This window comes from Gouania willdenowi, chromosome 1 (assembly GCF_900634775.1).
Source record: "Gouania willdenowi chromosome 1, fGouWil2.1, whole genome shotgun sequence".
NCBI classification, from domain to species: Eukaryota; Metazoa; Chordata; class Actinopteri; order Blenniiformes; family Gobiesocidae; genus Gouania; species Gouania willdenowi.
Window position 1 is genome coordinate 8018082 of NC_041044.1, and position 21185 is coordinate 8039266.

The following is a 21185-nucleotide window of genomic DNA, read 5'->3' on the forward strand; positions in this document are numbered from 1 at the left end:
AGTATTAATCATTTTCAGGGTCTTGCATTAAAAAATCAGAATCAGAATTATTTTATTAATCCCAGGGGAAATTGCTTATGTTACAGAACAGAGAAGAAGAAAAAAAAAATCACAAATAAAACAATAAAACGTTTAACAAAGACAAAAGAAAGAATAAACATTAAATAAGTGTATAATTAAGTAAAAGACTGTTAAAAAAATAGGGATCAGATACACACACATTACAGTAGTAGAAAATAAAGTAGGAGAGATAATAATAATAATAATAATAATTATAATATTCAAATTATACAATATGATACAGACAACCTTTATTGAAACAGGTAAAATGCTCCCCACAGTTTGAGAGCCACTGGGTTAGATCAACATAACTGAGTCATTTGGGGAGGAGTGATGCCTGAAAACACAGATCAATGAACTTTGTTTAGTGCCAGATCAAATATAAGTGACTGACAGTGACTTCAGTCGACAGTGACTGAAAACGTGAGGAGAGGTTTGTGTCTGTTAAAGCAGCAGATAGCCGCTCATTGAGTCTCCACAGTCATCATGATTCAATGGAGGCTTCACAGCATCTTCTTCCTGATGCTGCTCTGCCATTCTAAGGCACAGTTTAATATGAGAAGGTATGTCTCTACATGTTGCTGTTTTAAGGTTGTTTCCTTATGAAAAACTGTGTTTTTTCTTTCAGACAATCGTGGAGAGACAGGTTTGCCTGCTCAACATTGATTTACCAGTTTACCTTTATTATTCCATCTTCAGTTAATAATATACTTTTTTCCCAGGTTTAGCGATATTGACACTTTTTGGGATATGCATAGGTAAGTGTCTACACAAGCCATTCACCAGATTAGTTATAATATAAATCAATATCAGAAGTCTTTATCTTATAAAGGGACACATCTATGCATATACTTTAATGTGATAGGACAAACTGTTGATAAGTGTGATTGATCAGTTACTCCATGCTCAATACACACTGTATATTATGGGATGTCGAATGTAAAAACTGGAACACTATTTCATAGCTGACATACTGTATTTTGAACATTTAGTTCACTTTCCCGATATTTAACTCATTTTTATTTCATTTGAGAAATAAATTAATATAAAACAACAAGTTCTGTATAACTTGCTGTTATATCTAAATGTTAAATGTAAACGTTGAATCTAAATCTAAATGTTAAATGTGAATGTTAGATGTAAATTTTAAATGTTAAATTTAAATCTAAATGATAAATGGTATATATAAATGTTAAATGTAAATGTTGAATCTAAATGTGAATGTTAAATGTAAATGTTAAATCTAAATGTTAAATCTAAATGTTAAATGTAAATGTTGAATCTAAATGTGAATGTTAAATCTAAATGTAAATGTTAAATCTAAATGTTAAATGTAAATGTTGAATTTAAATCTAAATGTAGTCTAAATCTAGAGTTTATATTTTGACCGCACTTATTTGATTGGATCCAGCACCTCATTTTTATTTTTATGTTTTCCAGCACTTCATTTGCTTTTAGGTGTTTTGATTAAATTTTGAAGTATATTTGCATAGCTGTGTCTTTTATTGAGTTGAAATCATTGGAAATGTCAGTGTACACACAAAATTGAATATAAGAACAGAGTATGAGTGAGGAACAGAGAGGAAAGTCTAGCCACGCCCACGCCACATCTAAAACGTAATTTTCCACAAAAGTTGTGTCTTGTCAGCTTGGAAGACGGTAGAACATGGCTAACAAAAAGGCAGTTAGTTTTAAAGAGCTTTTTTAAGCTAACAAGTGAAGCTAAGCCTGAGGTAAAGGTTGCTTCTGTGGAAATCGCGGAGCAGCAGCAGCACGGCAGTAGTTAGCATAGCGAGTAGCAGCACCTGTAGCAAAGCTGCTAATGCAGGAGAAGCTGCCTCCAACAGACATGGGAGGAGAACTATCTCGGTTACAAGCCAAGATGAGCTGCGACTCTAGGCTTATGAAAACAAAGGCAGGCCTGGGCTGTGAAATATGTAAAAAAAAGTTGCGAGGATACAAAGTTCTCCATGGCTGTTTTTTTTTAAAGGTAAGAAAATTCAATTTCAAAGCTAATGTTATTTGATGAGTGCTGAATGGCTCCTTTTCTTGGGGAAAAATGTACAACTGCTCAATATACAAGGCAGGACAGGGTCCAACGCCTCAAAGAAAGGATAAACAGGATAATCTTCTTCATGGTGAAGGGTAATTTATTTTCCAAAATAACATGATTATAATTTACATTGTAGGGATGTAACGATTAAACGTAAGGCAGTTAAAAACGATTCATAGGTATCACGGTTCATATCGATTTTCTGAAAATGTAATATTTTATTTATATATATTTATCCTTCTCTTGTCCAAATGCTGAGGCGGCGGGCGGAATCTGCTACTACTTTCTTTCTGGCCGCCTTCTACTCTTAAACATGTTCATAAATGATTCCTTACCCCTTTAGCGCCGAAATAATATCTGTAATATTACTTGAATATCTGTAAAAGTCACGTTTTATCTATTAGCTCTGTCTGCTAGCATAGCATCTCTTCTTCACTGCACAGAATAGCTGCATCCCAACCGACCACTGGGTTACCAGCGCCCTCTCCTGGTCCAAACAAATATCTTACGTAAATACAGTGCAGACTGGTTCAAGTCCAATTGTTAAGGCACAAAATACATTTTCAGTTGTACTTTTAAAAAGAAAAATAACTATTACGCAGTTTTGCATTGTTTACTATAGAACCAGAATTTAAATTAATAGGCTTCTTCTTAATTTGTATTATTCCTTTATTTATTTCATTCAAGATTTATTTTTAGTTAAATTGCATTGTTTTGAATAGTTTTTCAGTCATTTGTCTACAGTCTCATTTTGTAAAATAAATCGTGAGAGAATCGTATCGTGAACCCAGTGTCGTGAATCGAATCGTATCGGGAGTTGAGTGAATCGTTACATCCCTAATACATTGCAATAAATAACAGTGAATATAATGTAACTTTTCAATAATAAGCTGTATTCATATAGATCTGATCATGACAATAATTTTTTTTTTATTTTTATCGATGGTCGACTGACGTGGTGTTTTAAGCATTTTTTTTAAATGAGTACAACAATCTCTGTGCATGGCTAATCCAGCAGCTGTACATCTCAGTACGTAGCAGTCACGTACTGAAATTGAAGACAGTCTCAGTACGGAGGTAAACTCAGACCGTGACACCGGGACCTGATGATTTACAAATTGAGCACTGTCTAAATCTAAATGTTAAATGTAAATCTAAATGTTAAATTGCTCGCCAAGTGGAAAGTATAATGTTTAGAAATAAAGCAAAGTGGTTTAACTTAAATGCTCAAACTATAAAACAGCGACCAAGTTTATACATTTGGCGTCCTATAGAATAAAAAGTCTCTGATACACAATCTGGCCAAAAAACAGCATTTGTGTCTGTGACTGTTTAAACCTGTCCTTTTACCTGTGCTATAAAAACATTTTAGGAAGGGATGGTGGGCGTCACAAATATGCAATGCATTCAAGTGATCTTTTTTTCCAAGAAAAGTAAACAAATACAGACACGAGGGATAAAATGTCAGCCGAAAAACAATACTTATGTCAATCAATATTACCTTTTATGGCAAATATAACCTAATAATAATATCGTCCATCTCTAATGATTAGCAATCATTTGTCCAAATAGCCACACAATGGCGTATTATTGTGTATTTTTTTTATATTTTTCAGTCAGAACCAGTAATACCTTAAATCTTATCCATCATTCATTGTATTAACTGTGAATAAGCTAGAACTTAATAGGATGCAAATGTAAACACACAATGTCCTAATCAAGTTCATGTTTTTAACTTTAATCAGAATTATGTCATGTGACTGACAATTGATTTCAACTGTATCTGTTAATGTCATATTTTTCTTGTCCATTATTAGCATCCATCTAACACTAGAACCAATTGAGATGATTAATACTCGACCAAGGTACAGTGGACAATGGATTATTACAAATTTGCTGTTTGTAATTATCTACATTCACTGTAAATCATTATCTATATTATCCATCTAGAGCAGGGATGGTTGCTTTGTGTATTTTTAAAGTAATTTTGTATTGCTGAAATGTAATTTGTGTATTTTTCTGTCGCTTTGTGTTCTTTTGTTGTCATTTGGTGTGTTTTTGGAGTTATTTTGTGTACTGTGTTGGGTTTCATAGTCCTTCCAATTTCTTAGAACGTGTTTTTCTTTTGGGGATTGCATAAAATTAACCAGAGGGCCTCATGTGGCCCCCGGGCCACCAGTTCCCCATCTTTGATCTTGACGCATGCAAAGCACTGATCTCACTGCTTTTCTTGTTTTTTTCATTTATCCAAAACATATTATGATTGTTCTTTTTATTTATATTTACTGCAGGTTTGTCCTGCTGGCCCCAGACCTGCTAAGGACGGACAACCCAGAGAATATCTACGTACAGGCCGAGGGTCTGTCAGCACCCATCACTGTATCCATCTCCATCCAGGACTTCACCAGATCCACCACGTTGCTCCAGGAATCGGTCATACTCAATACGGAAAACCAATATTACGCTCTCAAGTCCATACAGGTGAGTCAGCATTCACTACTTGTACTTGTTTTATTGTTACAGGTGTCAGTAATGTATATATTTCATTTAAATACAATGAGCATTGTAGAAAGGAGATGGACAACTTTTATCACAACAGGGCCACAAAAGGTGTGATTGTTTGATCTGAGGGCCACATTTCCAACATGTTAGAATTTAGATTAAAATAATGACCACAATGTTTTTGTTCTGTTCTGTTCTGATTTTTTGTATTTTTGGAGTTATTTTGTGTTTTTGGAGTCATGTAAGTGTATTTTTGGTGTCGTTTTATGTATTTTCATACTTTATTTTGTATATTTTATTGAATTTGTAGATTAAACATTAGGGAGCCAATATTCAAGACACATTTAGGGGTTTAGGAGGGCCTGGTGTTCCTCAAATGAAAAAGCAAATTAAACTAGGCGAGACCTGTATTCGCAAGGAGAATTTGAAAAAAATGGCATAAATGACAACCTGTATCTGGATTTGTTGACAAGTTTGTTCTTTTTTCCAATAAAATTGAGTGCATGAAAAACAGAAGACTGACATTGACCTTAAATATGACCTTGAGCAAAGGTCAAGGTCACACATTGAAAGGAAATGTTGTTCAATGGTACCAGTCTGAGCACTGTATCGCAGTTGTATTGATGCTGATACACGTAAAACACGCAAAAATCGGCCAATTAAATTATCCGGCCGATGAATCGGTCGATCACTAGTTGGATCCATGCATTACAAGACATTTGGAAACATTTGAGCACTTGACAACCTCCGATCTCAACTAAACAAGCATCTCAGATGGAAAACATATCCTGTACTTTAATTATCCTAACATCTTATTTTATTCCAGCTTCCCTCAGATGGTTTGGCTCGTGACGAGAAAAACAACAAATTTGTGAACCTGAAAGTGGAGTTTGAGGATTTATACAGTGAAGAGAGTCTACTGATGGTGTCCTTTCACTCGGGTTACATCTTCCTTTCAACAGACAAACCCATTTACAACCCCGGAGATACTGGTGAGATTAAAAAATGTCAAAGCAGAGGAGTTAACCTGGTTCTGCTTTTATCTTTGAGTTCTCTCAGATTGATTATTCTGTTTTTCTTCTACTGTGCAGTGCGTTTCAGAGCCTTCGTGTCCTCCCTGAACTTCAAGGCTTTAGATGCATCTATCACAATAGACATCCAGGTAAACGTGATTAATCAATCAATCAATCAAACATTTTTTACAAATTGTATGAAATGTGGTCCAAAGTGCTTCACAGAGTTTTGATAAAGTTGACAAAAGGTAAAATTATTAAAAGGCTTAGAGACCAGAAGAAGTAATTTAATAAAACAGTTGAAAGAATGACAAATAAGATAGGATCAGAGATAAAAACAAAGCAGAGAAAAATAAAAAACATTAAAATGAGCATAAAATCAGTAAATGTTAAAATAAAGGAAATTATGCAGCATACAATCTGATTCCTTTTGAATAATCTGATGTATCTTAACAAAGCTCTCTTACTTATTAACAGATTCCATCAAATAGGATGCTTCCAAATCTGTAACATATTAGTCACGCTACTATGCTACATCATCATGGCTACTCGTGTGTGCTGCACACGGAGGTCGCTACTTTTATATGTCATGATTTTAGTCAAATTGTTTAATCCAAGGCTGTAATGTGCAACAGCAGCTGGTTTTTAATGTGCTTTAAACTAGTGTATCACAAGGCAAAACAAGATTTTATAATGCCTCAAATGTTCCAGGTTCAATATTCATCCAATGCTCATAAGTCGTTTTATTAACTGTGGTTGGTTCAACCCAAATAACGTGTGTGTCCATGTGTTTAGAATCCAGACGGCGTGGTAGTCAAGGAAATCTCTCGAACCAGAGCCACTGATGGTGTTTCCACTGATACGTTTGTTCTCTCTGAAGTAGCAAAGTAAGACCATCTTTCATTTTTAACAGCAAAGTGAAAAGTCATTTGATTATTCTTTTGGCATTATGGCTTTTTAGAGGCAACTACCATGTTCATTGATGTACACACTGTGCTTAAATACTTGGTGCAACTAAGTTGATGGTAGAACAACCAAACTATGTAAAGCTAAAAAAAATAGGAAAGGAAAACCATATCTATGCCAGACATTATATTGCATACATACAGGTTACTTCAGGCATTTGCAACTGGTGGAACGGGGGCCACATTTGGCCCTCAATCTAATTTTGAGTGAGCCGCAAAAGCACAAAAACAATATAACAGAAAAATACACAAAATGGCAACAAAAATGCACAAAATGTCTCCAATAACACACACAATGATTAAAAACAGACAAAACTGCAATGAAAATATACAAAACAACTAAAAAATCATATATTACAGAAACAATTTTGAATCCTACATTTTTAGTAACTCCTTTATCTGCTATTCAGGTATGTCAGATGCGTTGTGTGTAAGGTGTATTGCTTGTGTTTATTTTTTTATGTTGCTTGGCATGTAATTGTGTGTACAGTATATGCACAGATGCTCTGGCACAAGAGAAGTTACTGACGGAAAAATAATGTTCTTCGAATTTGATTAAATTGAATTGAAAAATACACAAAACAAGAACAAGAAAATACAAAAATGAAAGGAAGAAAAATACAAAACAACTACAAAAACACACAAAGCATTTTTTCTCATGTGTATTAAAGCTCAGGTTGGTCATTATTCCAAATGTTGACATGAATGTGGATAATGTGGCCCTCAGATCAGTTAGTCATATTTTGAAGTTGCCCATCACGGGGCTATGATATACAGGTACATCTCAATGAGATGGAATATCACTGAGATGATAGAAGGGAAACTTGATAATTCATAGATTCATTCAGGCATTTAGATTTTTAATCTTGATGAATATTGCTTACATCAATTAAAAACCAAAAAATTGAGTTCCTTGGAAAATTATAATCTTACTTAAAGCTGATATCTGGAGTTTCTGAGAAATCTGTTTATGTATGATTCTTTTGAAATAAGAAAAAATACATACAGTAACTAGTCTTTTACTATGGTCTACTGCCGGTGGTCACTCACATACATTAATGTATATAAGTCCCTCCTTCGTCCTATAGACCCCTATATAAATGGAAACGATTGCCTAGTGCGCCTAGCTAATAGGCTTTTACTTCCTGATGCGAGGACTGTCAATCAAAGTGAATGCACGAGCTACGTAAATTGTGCATGGGGCCGCGCTCCGAAACTCCAAAGTGACCCATTCCACGATTGCCAATGTATAAAGCTTCTACTACAAGACAAAAGAAAAATTCAGGGACAAAGCTTGTGAATAAATGTCTTCGTGACCTCAACAGAATTTATCTCAGAGCTGCTTTTCAAAGGGGGAGGGACTTGCTGCTTTTAAAAGGATTCTGAACAGACCAGGATTTGGCGACATTTCTCATGGACAGGCAATAAACATGTTTTAATCAAAAGTTATGGCACTCTAACAATAAATGTGTAGTTTTTGTAGTTATGCGACTTTGTTATGTTTTGCAATGCGTGTGCCCAAATGTAGAGGCGTAGCTTCTGGTAGATTGGCAGAGGCGGGGGAGGAAGTAGAGGGCAGGACATTGAAATGTTCTCTCAGAAACTCCGGATAGCAGCTTTAAGACTGATCCAAAAACAAGTTTGTTGACAAGCCAGAAAATTCCATCGCAAAAAAGCTGGTAGGTCCCAGAGTGCTGCTTCTAAGAACATTAACTGGGAGACAATTTGGAAAAGGTGCACATGCACAAAGGTTCATTGCAGCCTTGAGAAGATTGTAAAGAACTGTCCTTTCAAAAATGTTGTGGATTTAATGCTTCAAGGGTCAACTATTGTGTGGCACATTAGTAAAATAAAGAATCCCTGTTATTGGTTAAATCAGGTTGATTGATGTTGAGGAGTGTCTTGGGAGGGAATAAACAACTGAATTATAGGTGGACGACTACTTGTGTCCAGTTGCTGTAATCAAGCTCCCAGAGACAGCGTCAGAGGAGTGCCTGGGTTAAGAAAAGAAAGGACTGGACTGTTTCTCTATGGTCCAAAATCCTATTTTTATGGTTTCAAATTAGCATTTAATTTCCCAGAGTCTGAAAGAGGAATCCAAGCTTTATGAGGTCTAGTGTTAAGTTTCCACAGTCACTGATGGTTTTGGCAGGAATTCCATCGGCTGGTGTGTGCCATAGTCAATGCAACTGTTTGCAAAGACATTTTAGATGCACTCAGAGAGTTGTTCTTCTGTTATATTAGTCGAAATGTGATGATAACCAGCGAAAAGACACACTTCACAGAGCAAAAAATAACAAATAAAGGTGTCATACAGTTATTTAACCTACATATTATTATTGCCTAATTTTCATACTGACATTTTTCGGAAATGTTATCACACAGCTATGTTCCTATACCATTACGTTCATTCAAGCTTCCATTATATTGAAGAATAATTAATAAAATAAATTAGCTTCACAATAATGGACATGAGGCATAAGATATTTTGTTTTTGTAAGAATAGTAATGTCATATCACAGCATGATGCATTGTGTTGGTGTTGTTTACAGAAAAAGCTAAAAAGTTGTAGACAAAGACTGGAACTTTCTTTTGAAATTCCTTGAATCATTTAATTAAACCTTTTAATGTAAGTATAAAAAGAAAATGTTGAGATTTTATGTTAACTGCTCTAATGAAATAGCAAGCTCATTAATATGATTTTGCTGGTAGTAATTGCCACTTTCCCCATTAACCATGATTGTTACAAGTTGAATTAAAATCCATAATAAACCTTTGGTGTTTTAATGTAACAGGGAGCAGAATTAGTGTAGAATGAAGACAAAGTTACAAGCTGCTCTGGGATTTTCCAGTGTTGATTCAAGGCAAATTGACAGAATTGTGCAAATAGTAGTTAGTACTCAAAACAAAGTCCAAGCTGAGAGTAATCAGGTCAACCAAATCCAACAGTGAGGGAGACAGGAATCACAGGATTCGGGATTCAATAAGTAACACACTGAAATAAAACCACTGGGATGCACAGGCATGAATGGGAATCAGGTGAATGAGTTGAAACTGGGACAGCCTGGTGTGAAAGACAGAACATGTTGATAAAAATAGAGAAAATCACAATAATCAGATAATAACCTAATTGTAAAGTGAAAATAAACCCACAAAGCCAACACATGCATCTTGTTATAACTGAATGTATGATTTCCTTTAATGATCATAGGAGACACAGGATCTTTGTTTTGACCTTTTCGGTACCTTCACTGATTGTTTTGCAGTGAAGGATTATGGGTACTGACTGCAAGGTTTGACCACTGGCAGCAAAACACATTCACCTCCCAGTTTGAAGTAAAAAAATATGGTAGGTCAATAGTTTCTTTAAAGTGTGTGAGCATGTGGAGCTTTTTTTGTTGGAATATCATTTTCACTGTTTACAGATATCATTTGTATGAATTATAGTGAGTGAATTAAACTGAAACTAAATGTGTATCTAGGGGTGTGGACAGTGAAAGTGTTCATATAAACAAAAGGAAAAGGGTACGGACATTCATTTAATCAGTGATACTAACCATAGTTAAGCACTACTAGTACTCAAAATTGGAGTACATTCACTCATATTTGGTTTACTAGTGCACGAGTAGACTTTACTAGTGAAGCAAAAAGTACTACTAGTAGACCAAAACTGTTCATTAGTACTACTAGTAGACCTCATTAATGGGGACAGGGAAAGGCTAATTCAGGCTCGCCTTTGGCTTTCAAAAATATTACAACCAGGGAGAGGGATTGGGTTGTAATCACTCCTACTTCAGTTGCATTAGGTCTACTTGCACTACCAGTGAGTCTTTTCTAGTAAAGCTTTGAACTTTTACTAGTAACGTATTTTAAGTCTACTAGTAACACAAAATTGTCTACTAGTAGACGATTTTGCTTATGGTACTCGCGCACTATTGCAATAAAAACCCCTATTTGTTTATTAGTACTGCTAGTACACTCAACATATATTACTAGTAGTACTAGTAGACTGCTTTCAGTCAACTAGTAGTACAAGCAAAGCCAAAAGATCCACTAGTTGGACTAGTGGACTTAATGCAAATAAAGTAAGGCAAGGCAAATGTATTTGTAAAGCGCATTTCATACACAAGACAACTCAATGTGCTTTACATGATCAAAAAGGGCAACGGCTTAAAATAAATAAAAACATTAAAGTCGGCGACAAAAAAAACCTATTTAAAATCATCAACAAACATATTACATCAACAACAACATGACCAAAAATCTCCCTCTCAATCATATGCAGTAGAGAAAAAGAGTGCCTTTTACTTTGATTTTTAAATGTTCACATTGGATGCTGACTTGAGCAAGTAGGAGAACAAAACCCAGCTCCCTGATTGGTTGTGGATCAGGTGGTAGTGGGTTGTCTTCTGATCGAGAGGTTGGGTGTTCGATCCCAGTACCTGACTGTGTTGAAGTGTCCTTGGGCAAGACACTGACCCCTAAGTTGCTCCCAGTGGTTGACTAGCACCTTGCATGGCAGTCCTGTCCCACTGGTGTGTGAATGTGAGAGTGATTGGGTGAATGAGCTGATATGTAAAGCGCTTTGAGACTGCTTCAGTGTGGGGATAAATCGCTATATAAATCAAGTCCATTTTAATACTTTTAAAAGCCATTGGTAGGCCTGAATGTACTTTTCCCACCCCTTTATTAGCATATGATGCTTACTCGTGACACATTTTGCTTCACTAGTAAAGTCTACTCATGCAGTAGTAGGCAAAAATTTAGTACATGTACTCCAAAATTGTGCACTAGTAGAGCTTAATAATGGTTGATATCACTGCTATCGAATTTATTCTCAAACAGCTTGCCATAAACACTAAATATGACTATTTAAACACTAAATATGACTCTTTAGTGTTTATGGCAAGACTAGTAAGGTCTCCTCATGTGCTAGCGTGTCAAAAACCCTTATTTGTAGAACATAATTTCTGTTTACTAGTGCACTCAAAATCTTGCTACTAGAAGACTGTTTTTAGTCAACCTGTAGTACTAGTACAGCCAAAAGATTCACTTTTACTACCAGTAGACCTAATGCAGTACTTTAGCAGTATAGTACTAGTGACATGTTTAGCTTCACTAGTAAACTGAAATTGAACACTAGTAGAGCTTAACTATGCTTGATATCACTGATGGGCGATCCAGGTTATGTTCAAAAGGCTTTTTATTAATAAGGGACTAAGATTCCTTTGGGACAAATTTGCTTTTGGAAAAGAAGTCACACATACTTTTCCTAATGAGGTGTGTTGTTTCAGTGCTGCCTGCCTTCAATGTTACGTTGACACCTAAAGCAACTTTCCTCAGCCTGGATGACAAAGAGTTTGCAGTTGAAGTATCTGCCAGGTTTGTTAAATACACACACTAATAAACAGCATCATGCATCTCCAGAGGCATCAACATGGAATTCTTTGTGAAAGGTAATTAGGTGTGAGAAGAGATGAATAACAGAAAAGCTTTTATTCATTTTCAGGTATCTGTATGGGAAACCAGTGCAAGGGACAGCGTTCGTAGTGTTTGGGGTGAAGATGAACAAAGAGATGATTAGATTGCCCTCAGTAAAGAAGACGTCAGAGGTAAGTTTAGTCACTTTCACCAGGTTCTGCGGTTCTAATAGGTTCTATAAGTCAAAGAAATAATCATCTTTAATGTATAACAGCACCCTCAGAGTCAAAAGTATCATAAACTGGTTAAAAGCACTTATGTAGATTGATGTTATTTCCACTGCTGTTTGCAGGTTAAATCCTTTAACAATGTATGTATATATGGGACAGTATTGACCAAGAAATGTCCACAAACACACATATGGTGCTGCATTGATATATTTCAAGCCAGTATAAATTTATATTACATTAATAAAGTATTGGTAAAGAGAGCTTTAGTTATAGAGTTAAAATGCTAATCGTGTATGGATCTGCAAGGTAGAGAAATAGTGCCAAAAGTCATGTGACAGATTTTTGTTGGTGTAGAATTGTTTGTTTGTATTTTTTGTACTTACAACCCAGCAATGAGTGAAGAACCTGTGTTACATCAGTGGATGAGTCAAGGCCGCCAGACAAATTTTAAGCCAAGATTTACCAGCATGATATTTTGTCTTGACTAGAAACACAACCTGCTACGGAGAAATCCTAAAAATATACATTACCATTAGTAGCTGTAATGTGACAAAAGAAGGAAAGGGGTCGAAACATTTATGGAAGCAACTAAATATCATTTCTTTGAGTTTTTTGCAGCTATATACTTGATATAGGTTTTTTTAGAGCTGTAGGGGTCACTTCAGGAAAGGTTTTTCTTTTTAGAGTTTTGACATTTAAAAAAAATGTTTTTAAAGCTGCAATACATCTTGACGAGATTATGTTTTGGATATTTATTGTTCATCTTATTCCAGAGACTAAATCTGAGTCTTTCTGTCTCCTTCAGTTGAATGGTGGGGTTGTGAAACTGAGCATGGATGAGCTGAAGATGGCATACCCCAATATTAGATCTTTAGTGGGAAACTCTTTGTATGTCAGGGCCTCCGTGCTCACCAAAACAGGTAAACATGTCGAATCCAAGGGAATCTAAGCAGAACAATGTTGCATCGCAGACGCAGACTACCCCTTTCATCCCTCCATCTATTAATTCATCTATCCATCCAACTACCCATCCCTCCTTTCATATATTCATCCATCCATCCACCCATTCATTCATCCATCATCCATCCATCTATCATCAATCCATCCTTCCATTCGTCCATCCATTAATTCATCCATCCATTAATTAATTTATCCAACCATTAATCCATCCACCCATCCATTGATTAATTCATCAATTAATCCATCATACATCCATCCATCTATATTAACAAATGTATAACGCACACACACACACAAACACACACACACATGCAAAAACACGCAAATCGATTTGTGTGCTGGTCAGTAGAATGTTATGTTGACATTCATCTGTTCAGGTTCACACAGTCACTGTTTGGGGACTTTTGACTGTTTTGTTTCCAAAATGCTCAACACCAAATTAAAAACATGAGTCACTTCTAAAAGTTCTCCAAGTGGTTTTAAGCAATGGCCAATTTTGCAGTTTTCCTTATGTACTGTAGTTGTTTCTAGTCACTGGACGTTGTGTAATAAACAATCAAATATCTAAATCTGACTGGCTTTAACTAGTGTCCCCATAAAGAATGGCAACATTTCCATCGCTAAGGAATAAAACAATGTGTATTGAACAATGGGCTCAAAATTACCTTTTATTCCCAAGCAGTTTATGAAGTCAGGAAAGGCTGGTCCCCTTTAAATGATGATCAAAATAAAATTCCCCAGTAGAAACATTAACTATCATCTGTGTGTACGAACAAGTTCATCCATGTATCAGTGGACTTTACTCAGTTCTTTTCATCACAGCCTACGAAAACTGCAAAATGTTGTATTCAAACAGCAGTGTTTCATTAGACATGTTGTGTAATCTGTGAATACCCCAGTGTAACCTTGAGGGAAAGTATGTACTAAAGCAATTAAATGTAATTTCCTGTTCCTGTAAGTATTTTTATATTTTTTAATTCAAGAATTAATGATTTTTTTTCACCTGATACTCTTTCCCCCTGTTTAGGAAGTGATCTGGTTGAGGCTGAAAAGTCAGGTATTAAAATCGTGGAGTCTCCATATGTGTTGCTCCTCAAAGATATGCCAAAGTACTTCAAGCCAGGTCTCCATCTGGACTTCACAGTAACAATCAGTCTTTATTTTCATCCATCACACAATACAATTTGTTAATGAAATTAAATTGAGAAAGTGTGAGTTTGCATCCTTTTGCTTCAGATTCAGGTTAACCACCATGACGGCTCCCCGGCCAGTAACGTCCCTGTTAATGTGAAGTTTCTGAAAAAACCTGAAATTGTTTATTCAGGGAAAATCAGAGTCAGCATCCTTATGCCCAAAGCACTGCAGGCACAAACCATCACTGTAAGTATGAGAAGCTGCTAAATCAATGTAGTTGATGGTTCTCCCCAACATACAGTATAGTTTACGAAACCTATACCAGACATGGGCAACTGGTGGCCTGAGGACCACATGCAGCCCTCGGCATAATTTTGTGCATCCCCTGAAAGAAAAATCCCCACAAGCTTGTAATTGAAGAAGTTTGAATATGAATCCCGAAATAAAACACACACAAAACAACAACACATATACAAAATGACTCTAAAGATGCACAAAATGCCAACAAAAATACAGAAAATACAAAAACGTACTAATTTACAAATTACAGAAAAATTCACATAATTTGTTCTTTCCCGTGTTAATGTTCAGATCGGTCATTATTCTAAATGCTAATGTAAATGTTGATCATGTGGCCCTCAGATCGGACCTGCTGTGCTAAAAGTTTGTGACCTATTCAATTATAAAAGCTCAACCAGACCCTTTTCTTTTTGCTGCCTCTGTATATGCAATTATGGTATGTGATGTCATTTGTCTTTTTTTTAGGCTGAGACAGCACAGGCTGGCCTGAGACCGGAGCAACAGGCCAAACACCAGGTCACGGTTCAGCCCTATGAGACCTTTGACCAGAACAACCAAAACTACCTGTACATTTCCACTGGATCAAACATGGTGTCAAAAGGAGACCGAGTATCCTTTAAACTCATCATCTCATGTAAAGAGAAGACACACAGAAGTCTCATCAAACACATCACATACCTGGTAATGCCGGGACACCAAATTAGCTTTTAACTTCTTGAACTATAAAACATTTACAGTCGTTCTTTACTTACCAGGTGATCAGTAAAGGAAAAATTATCACTGCGAAGCGTTTGGATGTGAGCAGTGAGGACACCTTCACTTTTGTGGCGCTGATGGTAACTCCAGACATGATGCCGTCATTTCGCTTTGTGGCATTCTACAGTATCCACTGGATAGGACGAGAGGAAGTAGTATCCGACTCGGTTTGGATAGATGTGGTGGACTCCTGCATTGGAGAGGTGAGTGTTCTGAAAATAACAATAACAGTGTTTTTACTTTCACTGTTGTTGGCTTCCTCTTGGGTTAGTACCTGGGTAAAAGCCACAAATAATGCTAATAATAGCAAAGAATCTCAACAACCTTTTCAACTTTGAATTTTTTTGAAAGAATATTTGGTGGAATTAAATGTCCAGTATTATGCTATTTTTCACCCATCTCTAATTGTTCTAAGACCCCCAACAACATAGTATTTGCGGTTTATTTTCCCAAAGTCGCCTGTTTTCTGGAGTTTTAGCCCAATGAAAAGTGACTTTCAGAGCACTCTTAAAAAGAAGCAGTTTTACAGGCGTAAACACACACACTGATTCAGCTGTGTTTATCACAGCAGCAGCAGCAGTAAATGGTGATTTCATTGGTCCAGAGCTTCATGGACAATGGAAGACCATTTATTTGAAAGAAATTTCCTTTTTTTTTTTCTTTTTCTTTTCTTTCCCTTTTTTTGATCAGAAGAAGAAAACAAAGATTGTTTAGTCTGTAGGGATTTGTCCAAAAAACGAGTAGGCAGTAAATGCATCATTTGAGTACAATGTCTACTTGCATAGCCTCAGGTCAGTTGTAGGAATGAGTTTGACCCGTTTACATAGACTTTACATTTACTTTACCAACCCAGCCCAAGCAATTCCATTCACAAAATCAGAGCAGGGGCCTGTGGCAATTCTGCTCAGCTGCTTTTTTTTTCTCCCTTCATGGGCCCCTGACCTCGTCTGGGCCCCGGTTCATCTGTACTGTCGATATTTATGCCACACAATCTTGCCTCTCTTTCAGCTGAAAGTGGGTCCTGTGGACGGAGAAGTCGCGGACTACAAACCAGGCAAATCCTTCTCTTTTCAAATCAGAGGTGAGCCAGGGTCAAAGGTCAGCCTGGTGGCTGTGGACAATGCTGTGTATCTTCTCAACAAAGAAAAACTGACACAGAAAAAGGTGTGTGTGTGTGTGTGTGTGTGTGTGTGTGTGTGTGTTGTGTGTGTATATGCTATAAGATCATTGAGAATAAAAAGGAAAAAATATATGTTTTCTTTCAGATTTGGAATACAGTAGAGCACGGAGACATTGGATGCACACACGGAGGAGGCCGAGATGCTCTGGCTGTGTTTACAGATGCGGGGCTGTTTTACTCCTCCAATGGCGGCCTCAAGACAGTCAACAGAAATGGTATCTACTGTTTAAACTGAACAAACAGATAAGACATTTTAAAAGACAAGTTAATTTTGCAGAATGATAAGTTAAAACACCTCCAAGTTCACTTCTAGATATTTCTGTCATAACACATTGTTTAAATACATGTTTTCTGTGATTTCTAGTAATTAGGCATCCTTTACTGTTAAATATAAAATGTGTACTTTGCACTTTTATGGTTGTGGATCTATACTGTAGATTAGAATGTGAGTGACAGTGTTGAAATGGACAATCAATCTCAGTAATCAATTTAATAGTCATGGTTAAAATTAGACATAAACACTTCAAGTTGTGACCAAACAAACAAGCTAGGAATGAGTCGGATGTCTTAAAGGTGAAGAGCCAAAATTACAGACAAATGAACAATTATTCATGTTCATTCAACATTTATTCATATTTTATGTATTACAAAAATTTTGTGAGGAATATTATTCTACTTGTGTGGTTTTCAAATCATTGTCATCCTTGCCATGATGTGGAGTTACTGCAGGTGGGCTGTAGGTGTGTAGAAAAGCTCTCAATATTGAATCATGTCATAGAGTTGAGAAATGCTCAGAAATACACTGCTGTGTATTTCTGTTAAAATAGTTCAAACTGATTATACATCTTGATCAAGTTTATGCATCTTGGGTTGGGACCTACTATTCTTTAACTCTACAGAGGTTATTAAGTGGACATTCACAGTACTAAGAAAATAAAATGTATTTTTATTGCACTTTTTCAATATAGAAACAATCACAAAACGACTCACAGCAACATATACAGTACATTCAATAATGTAGCATTAAAAATGGTAATTAATTGTAAAATTATTATGAAAATACAATTGATAAAATTGATATTTATAATTATTAATATCATAACTAATAATAATACACCTACAACATGGCTAAAATACAAACAGGAGACTCTGAATAAAATTTAAAAAATGATTTAAACGAACCAGAACCATGTGTAAAACACGAAGCTTCAAATTTTATTCTACTGATCAAAAACTGAATAATTAGCAAAAGTTCCATGTCAGATAGCAAATCCATGAACGAAGTATTTAATATTTAAGACACAACTCAAAATCAAAAACTTCTTGAAAAGAAATCTTACATTTTTACTCTCATTATAAAGTGTTAAAGACACATTTTCTTTTCCCCCTTTTTTTTCATTCTTTTTTTCAAACAATAAAAATACTATTTAAAGTTAGCTTATGCGATTTTCTCCAGGTACACTTTTTAAGTTTTTGGTTGAAATTGTCTTTATGACCTGACAGAAATTAAGGTCTTATGTGCTCTGATAAAGGAACAAAGAAAAGCCATCATCTGTAGCAGCTGTAAATCTGTAATAACGTCGACCAATGGAAAAAAAGGAACTGTATTTTTAACCAATCACGTCTCCCTGTCTCCCTGCTCGTTCTCGACCCTTCGCATGCACGAGCTCACACTGAAAGTTTGTCACTGCTGACAGAGTTAAAACAGAGTTTTTGGTCATGATTTTTAACATATATAATGGTAAAGTTTATTGTTTATTTACGGCTGAATGAGACATGAGACAACAACGTTTTTATACAACACAAGCGATGAACTGAGCTCCTCTTCTACAGCAGAGAGGGGAGGAGGGTAGAGGCGGAGTCGGGGAGGCTACATTCAAAATCATGCTAGCTTTCAAAAATCGCCTATCCTATTTTTAATGTCTATTTATTTTTTTCTCATTAGTCATGCAGTGTCCCGGAACCTCCAGGAGTCGGCGCTCGGCTGAACGGTTACAACAAAAAGCGCAATTGGGTAAGTGTGTTAAAATGGAGAGATTTTACATAAACTTCATCACTGAGAGGCGATTATTAAACACCATCATTAAAGTAGTTTTTCATAGCAGGGGGAGGAGGGTTACTACAATTAGTGTAATTAAAAAATCTAGTTATTAGGAAACAAAACAGAAGAATGAGGAAAAAAAGCTAAAAATTCAAATAACGAGTTTCTGGACGAGTCAGTGAAGGACACACATTAAAATTCAAACTGATCACCTGAATAAATGACGCCCCAATCTGACAATATAGATTATACCAAGGAAATATATTGTTACCATTGAATAAAGTTGCAGTATTTTGTAGTCATTCTTTATACAAAAAGTAGGAATAAAATATCCTTAGATACCAAGTTGGAATGACTTTAAACTGCTGTATATGTAACTCATTGTAATTTGACACCAGCATCATGTTTTTGACAACAAACACTTACTTTGTATTACAGCACTTCTACTACTAAGAAAGTAGGGGTAAACTCAGGATTACTATGACTACCTGTCAACAATGAGCTGTGTTACAAGAAGTTCCACAGTGTGGATGGGAAAATGAATGGATTATATATATATATATTTCTTTTTTTTTTTTTTTTTTGGTAGCCAGAACATCACCAAAATGTAATCACCTGTTCCTTGTCCCACAACAAATGAATTACCAGTAATATATATTTTGTACAGTCACTGTGTTTTATGGCACTTATAACTTATTTTTCCCTCACTCGTGTCCCAGAGAATCACTACAAGGAGGAACTGCAGCGTCGTTGTTGTCGAGACGGCCTCAAAACGATCCCAATGCCATATTCCTGCACACGACGCTCCCTCTACATCACTGAGGGGGCAGAATGCATCCTGGCTTTCCGCTACTGCTGTGCACACTACAGAGGCCAGGTGTATGATACAAGGATCCCCACCACTCTACCACCCATGACCACGCCCATCCCCACCATTACGGCAGTCCCCACCTTCTCCTCCCATCACATACCCCACATACATCGTGTTGACCGTGTGCAAGTATCTCCTCGATCAAGGAGTCCTTCTTTCAGTGAGTTCCATATCTTGTCTTTTCCTGCGTTTCAAAAACAAATATATTTATTTTCCAACAAGATACAGTAAATATTTCATCTAAACCCAGTGGTTCTCAAACTTTGTTGGCCATTCCCCACTTTGAACAAAGGTAAACTTTCAAGCCCCGCCCCTACGCCCATTGCTCCATAAAGAATCTTGACAAATATCACATTTTCAAATTTATTGAACTAACAAGGAACAAGTAACATTATATTTCATGAATGAATCAAAAACTAAATTAAACTAATCACCTGCATAAAAACATTTGTAAACGTGCAGCAGTCAAAAATACAGGAAATGACAAAACATTGTTTACAATCTGTGACAAAAAGCTCAAGGAAAAAAGACAAAAATTCATTTTTTAAGTCAGCTATTGAAAGTTTGTTTATTGTTTCGCTCCATGTGAAGTAGCCTACATGACAACGTAAATCATTATTTTTACACTTTAGTTCCACATTACATTTTTTTTCCAGTCACAAATTTAATGCAGTCTAATAATTTACTTGTCTTTTAATTTCTGCAACATTTTTAGGCTTCTCATTACTTTTTGTGTGTAGGCCTTTTGTTTTGTGTTAATGATATTTATTGTTAAGAAAGTTTTGTAAGAAGATTGGCAAGAAATTGAAAATTTCCTTCTCTTTCTTTCCACCTGTCATACACCACACATGGTGTGAGAATGTAACAGTTTTTCACTTATATATATATATATATATATATATATATATATATATATATGTATATATTATGGTTAGTTAGATTCCCCACCGTGGCTCAGTAGTTGAGTGGGTCGTCATTGTTGTTGTGTCCTTGGGCAAGGCACTTTACCTCCATTGCCTCGTATGTATTGTCCATGAATGTTGGTGGTGGTCAGAGGGGCCGTAGGCGCGAAATGGCAGCCAAGCTTCTGTCAGTCTGCCCCAGGGCAGCTGTGGAATTTGGAACCCTGCATTTGGTTCCATGTCAGGTCAAATTATTTCAGTCCAAGTTTTATGCAAATTAATTTGCATTTAGAGGTTGCACAAGACACTTAAAACATTCTCCGTACTATAACAGCGAGCCAAATAAAAAAGGCATATTGGAATAATGTGTGGTTTTGTTCTGCAAAAACAAACTGAAACTTTCATAAAAATGTTACTTAGAAAGTCTATCTCGCAACTGTGGATTTGTTGACATCTGCTGGAGGAATTCTGAAGTATGTTTGTGGCAGATTCATAGTTTCAAAGAAATGCTTTGTGTCGGTGGTGTCAAAATCACTGATCTTCTTCCCTTCATAATCTGCTTGATTAAAGGGGACATATCATGCTAAATCCACTTTTTTAGCCCTTAAATGCATTTTGTTGTATATTTAGAGTGCTTAGAAGTACAGAAAAAATCAAATTAGTCTCTTCAGGTGCTCCGTAGATATCTTTATATTCTGTTTTGCTCATATTTTTCAATCTGTTTTGATTTTTCTATTCTCTATTACGTTTTTTGAACTATTACATCACAGTATTTGCAGCGGAACTGCCAAATTAGT

The 21185-nt window shown here is 36.0% G+C and overlaps 1 protein-coding gene across 1 annotated transcript in view; it reads left to right on the top strand.

The window, feature by feature from the left end:
- The first annotated feature begins 546 nt into the window (after positions 1-546).
- LOC114462791 (A.superbus venom factor 2-like) overlaps positions 547-21185 on the top strand; it is a 71184-nt gene continuing 50545 nt past the window's right edge. The window contains exons 1-17 of the mRNA XM_028445829.1: positions 547-623; positions 4405-4594; positions 5442-5607; positions 5707-5777; positions 6424-6515; positions 9860-9942; positions 11888-11975; positions 12103-12205; positions 13050-13164; positions 14232-14347; positions 14441-14584; positions 15104-15319; positions 15394-15597; positions 16403-16558; positions 16660-16789; positions 18520-18588; positions 19335-19646. Coding sequence (XP_028301630.1) covers positions 547-623; positions 4405-4594; positions 5442-5607; positions 5707-5777; positions 6424-6515; positions 9860-9942; positions 11888-11975; positions 12103-12205; positions 13050-13164; positions 14232-14347; positions 14441-14584; positions 15104-15319; positions 15394-15597; positions 16403-16558; positions 16660-16789; positions 18520-18588; positions 19335-19646 — 2332 coding nt within the window. The remainder of the gene's footprint in view (positions 624-4404; positions 4595-5441; positions 5608-5706; positions 5778-6423; positions 6516-9859; positions 9943-11887; positions 11976-12102; positions 12206-13049; positions 13165-14231; positions 14348-14440; positions 14585-15103; positions 15320-15393; positions 15598-16402; positions 16559-16659; positions 16790-18519; positions 18589-19334; positions 19647-21185) is intronic.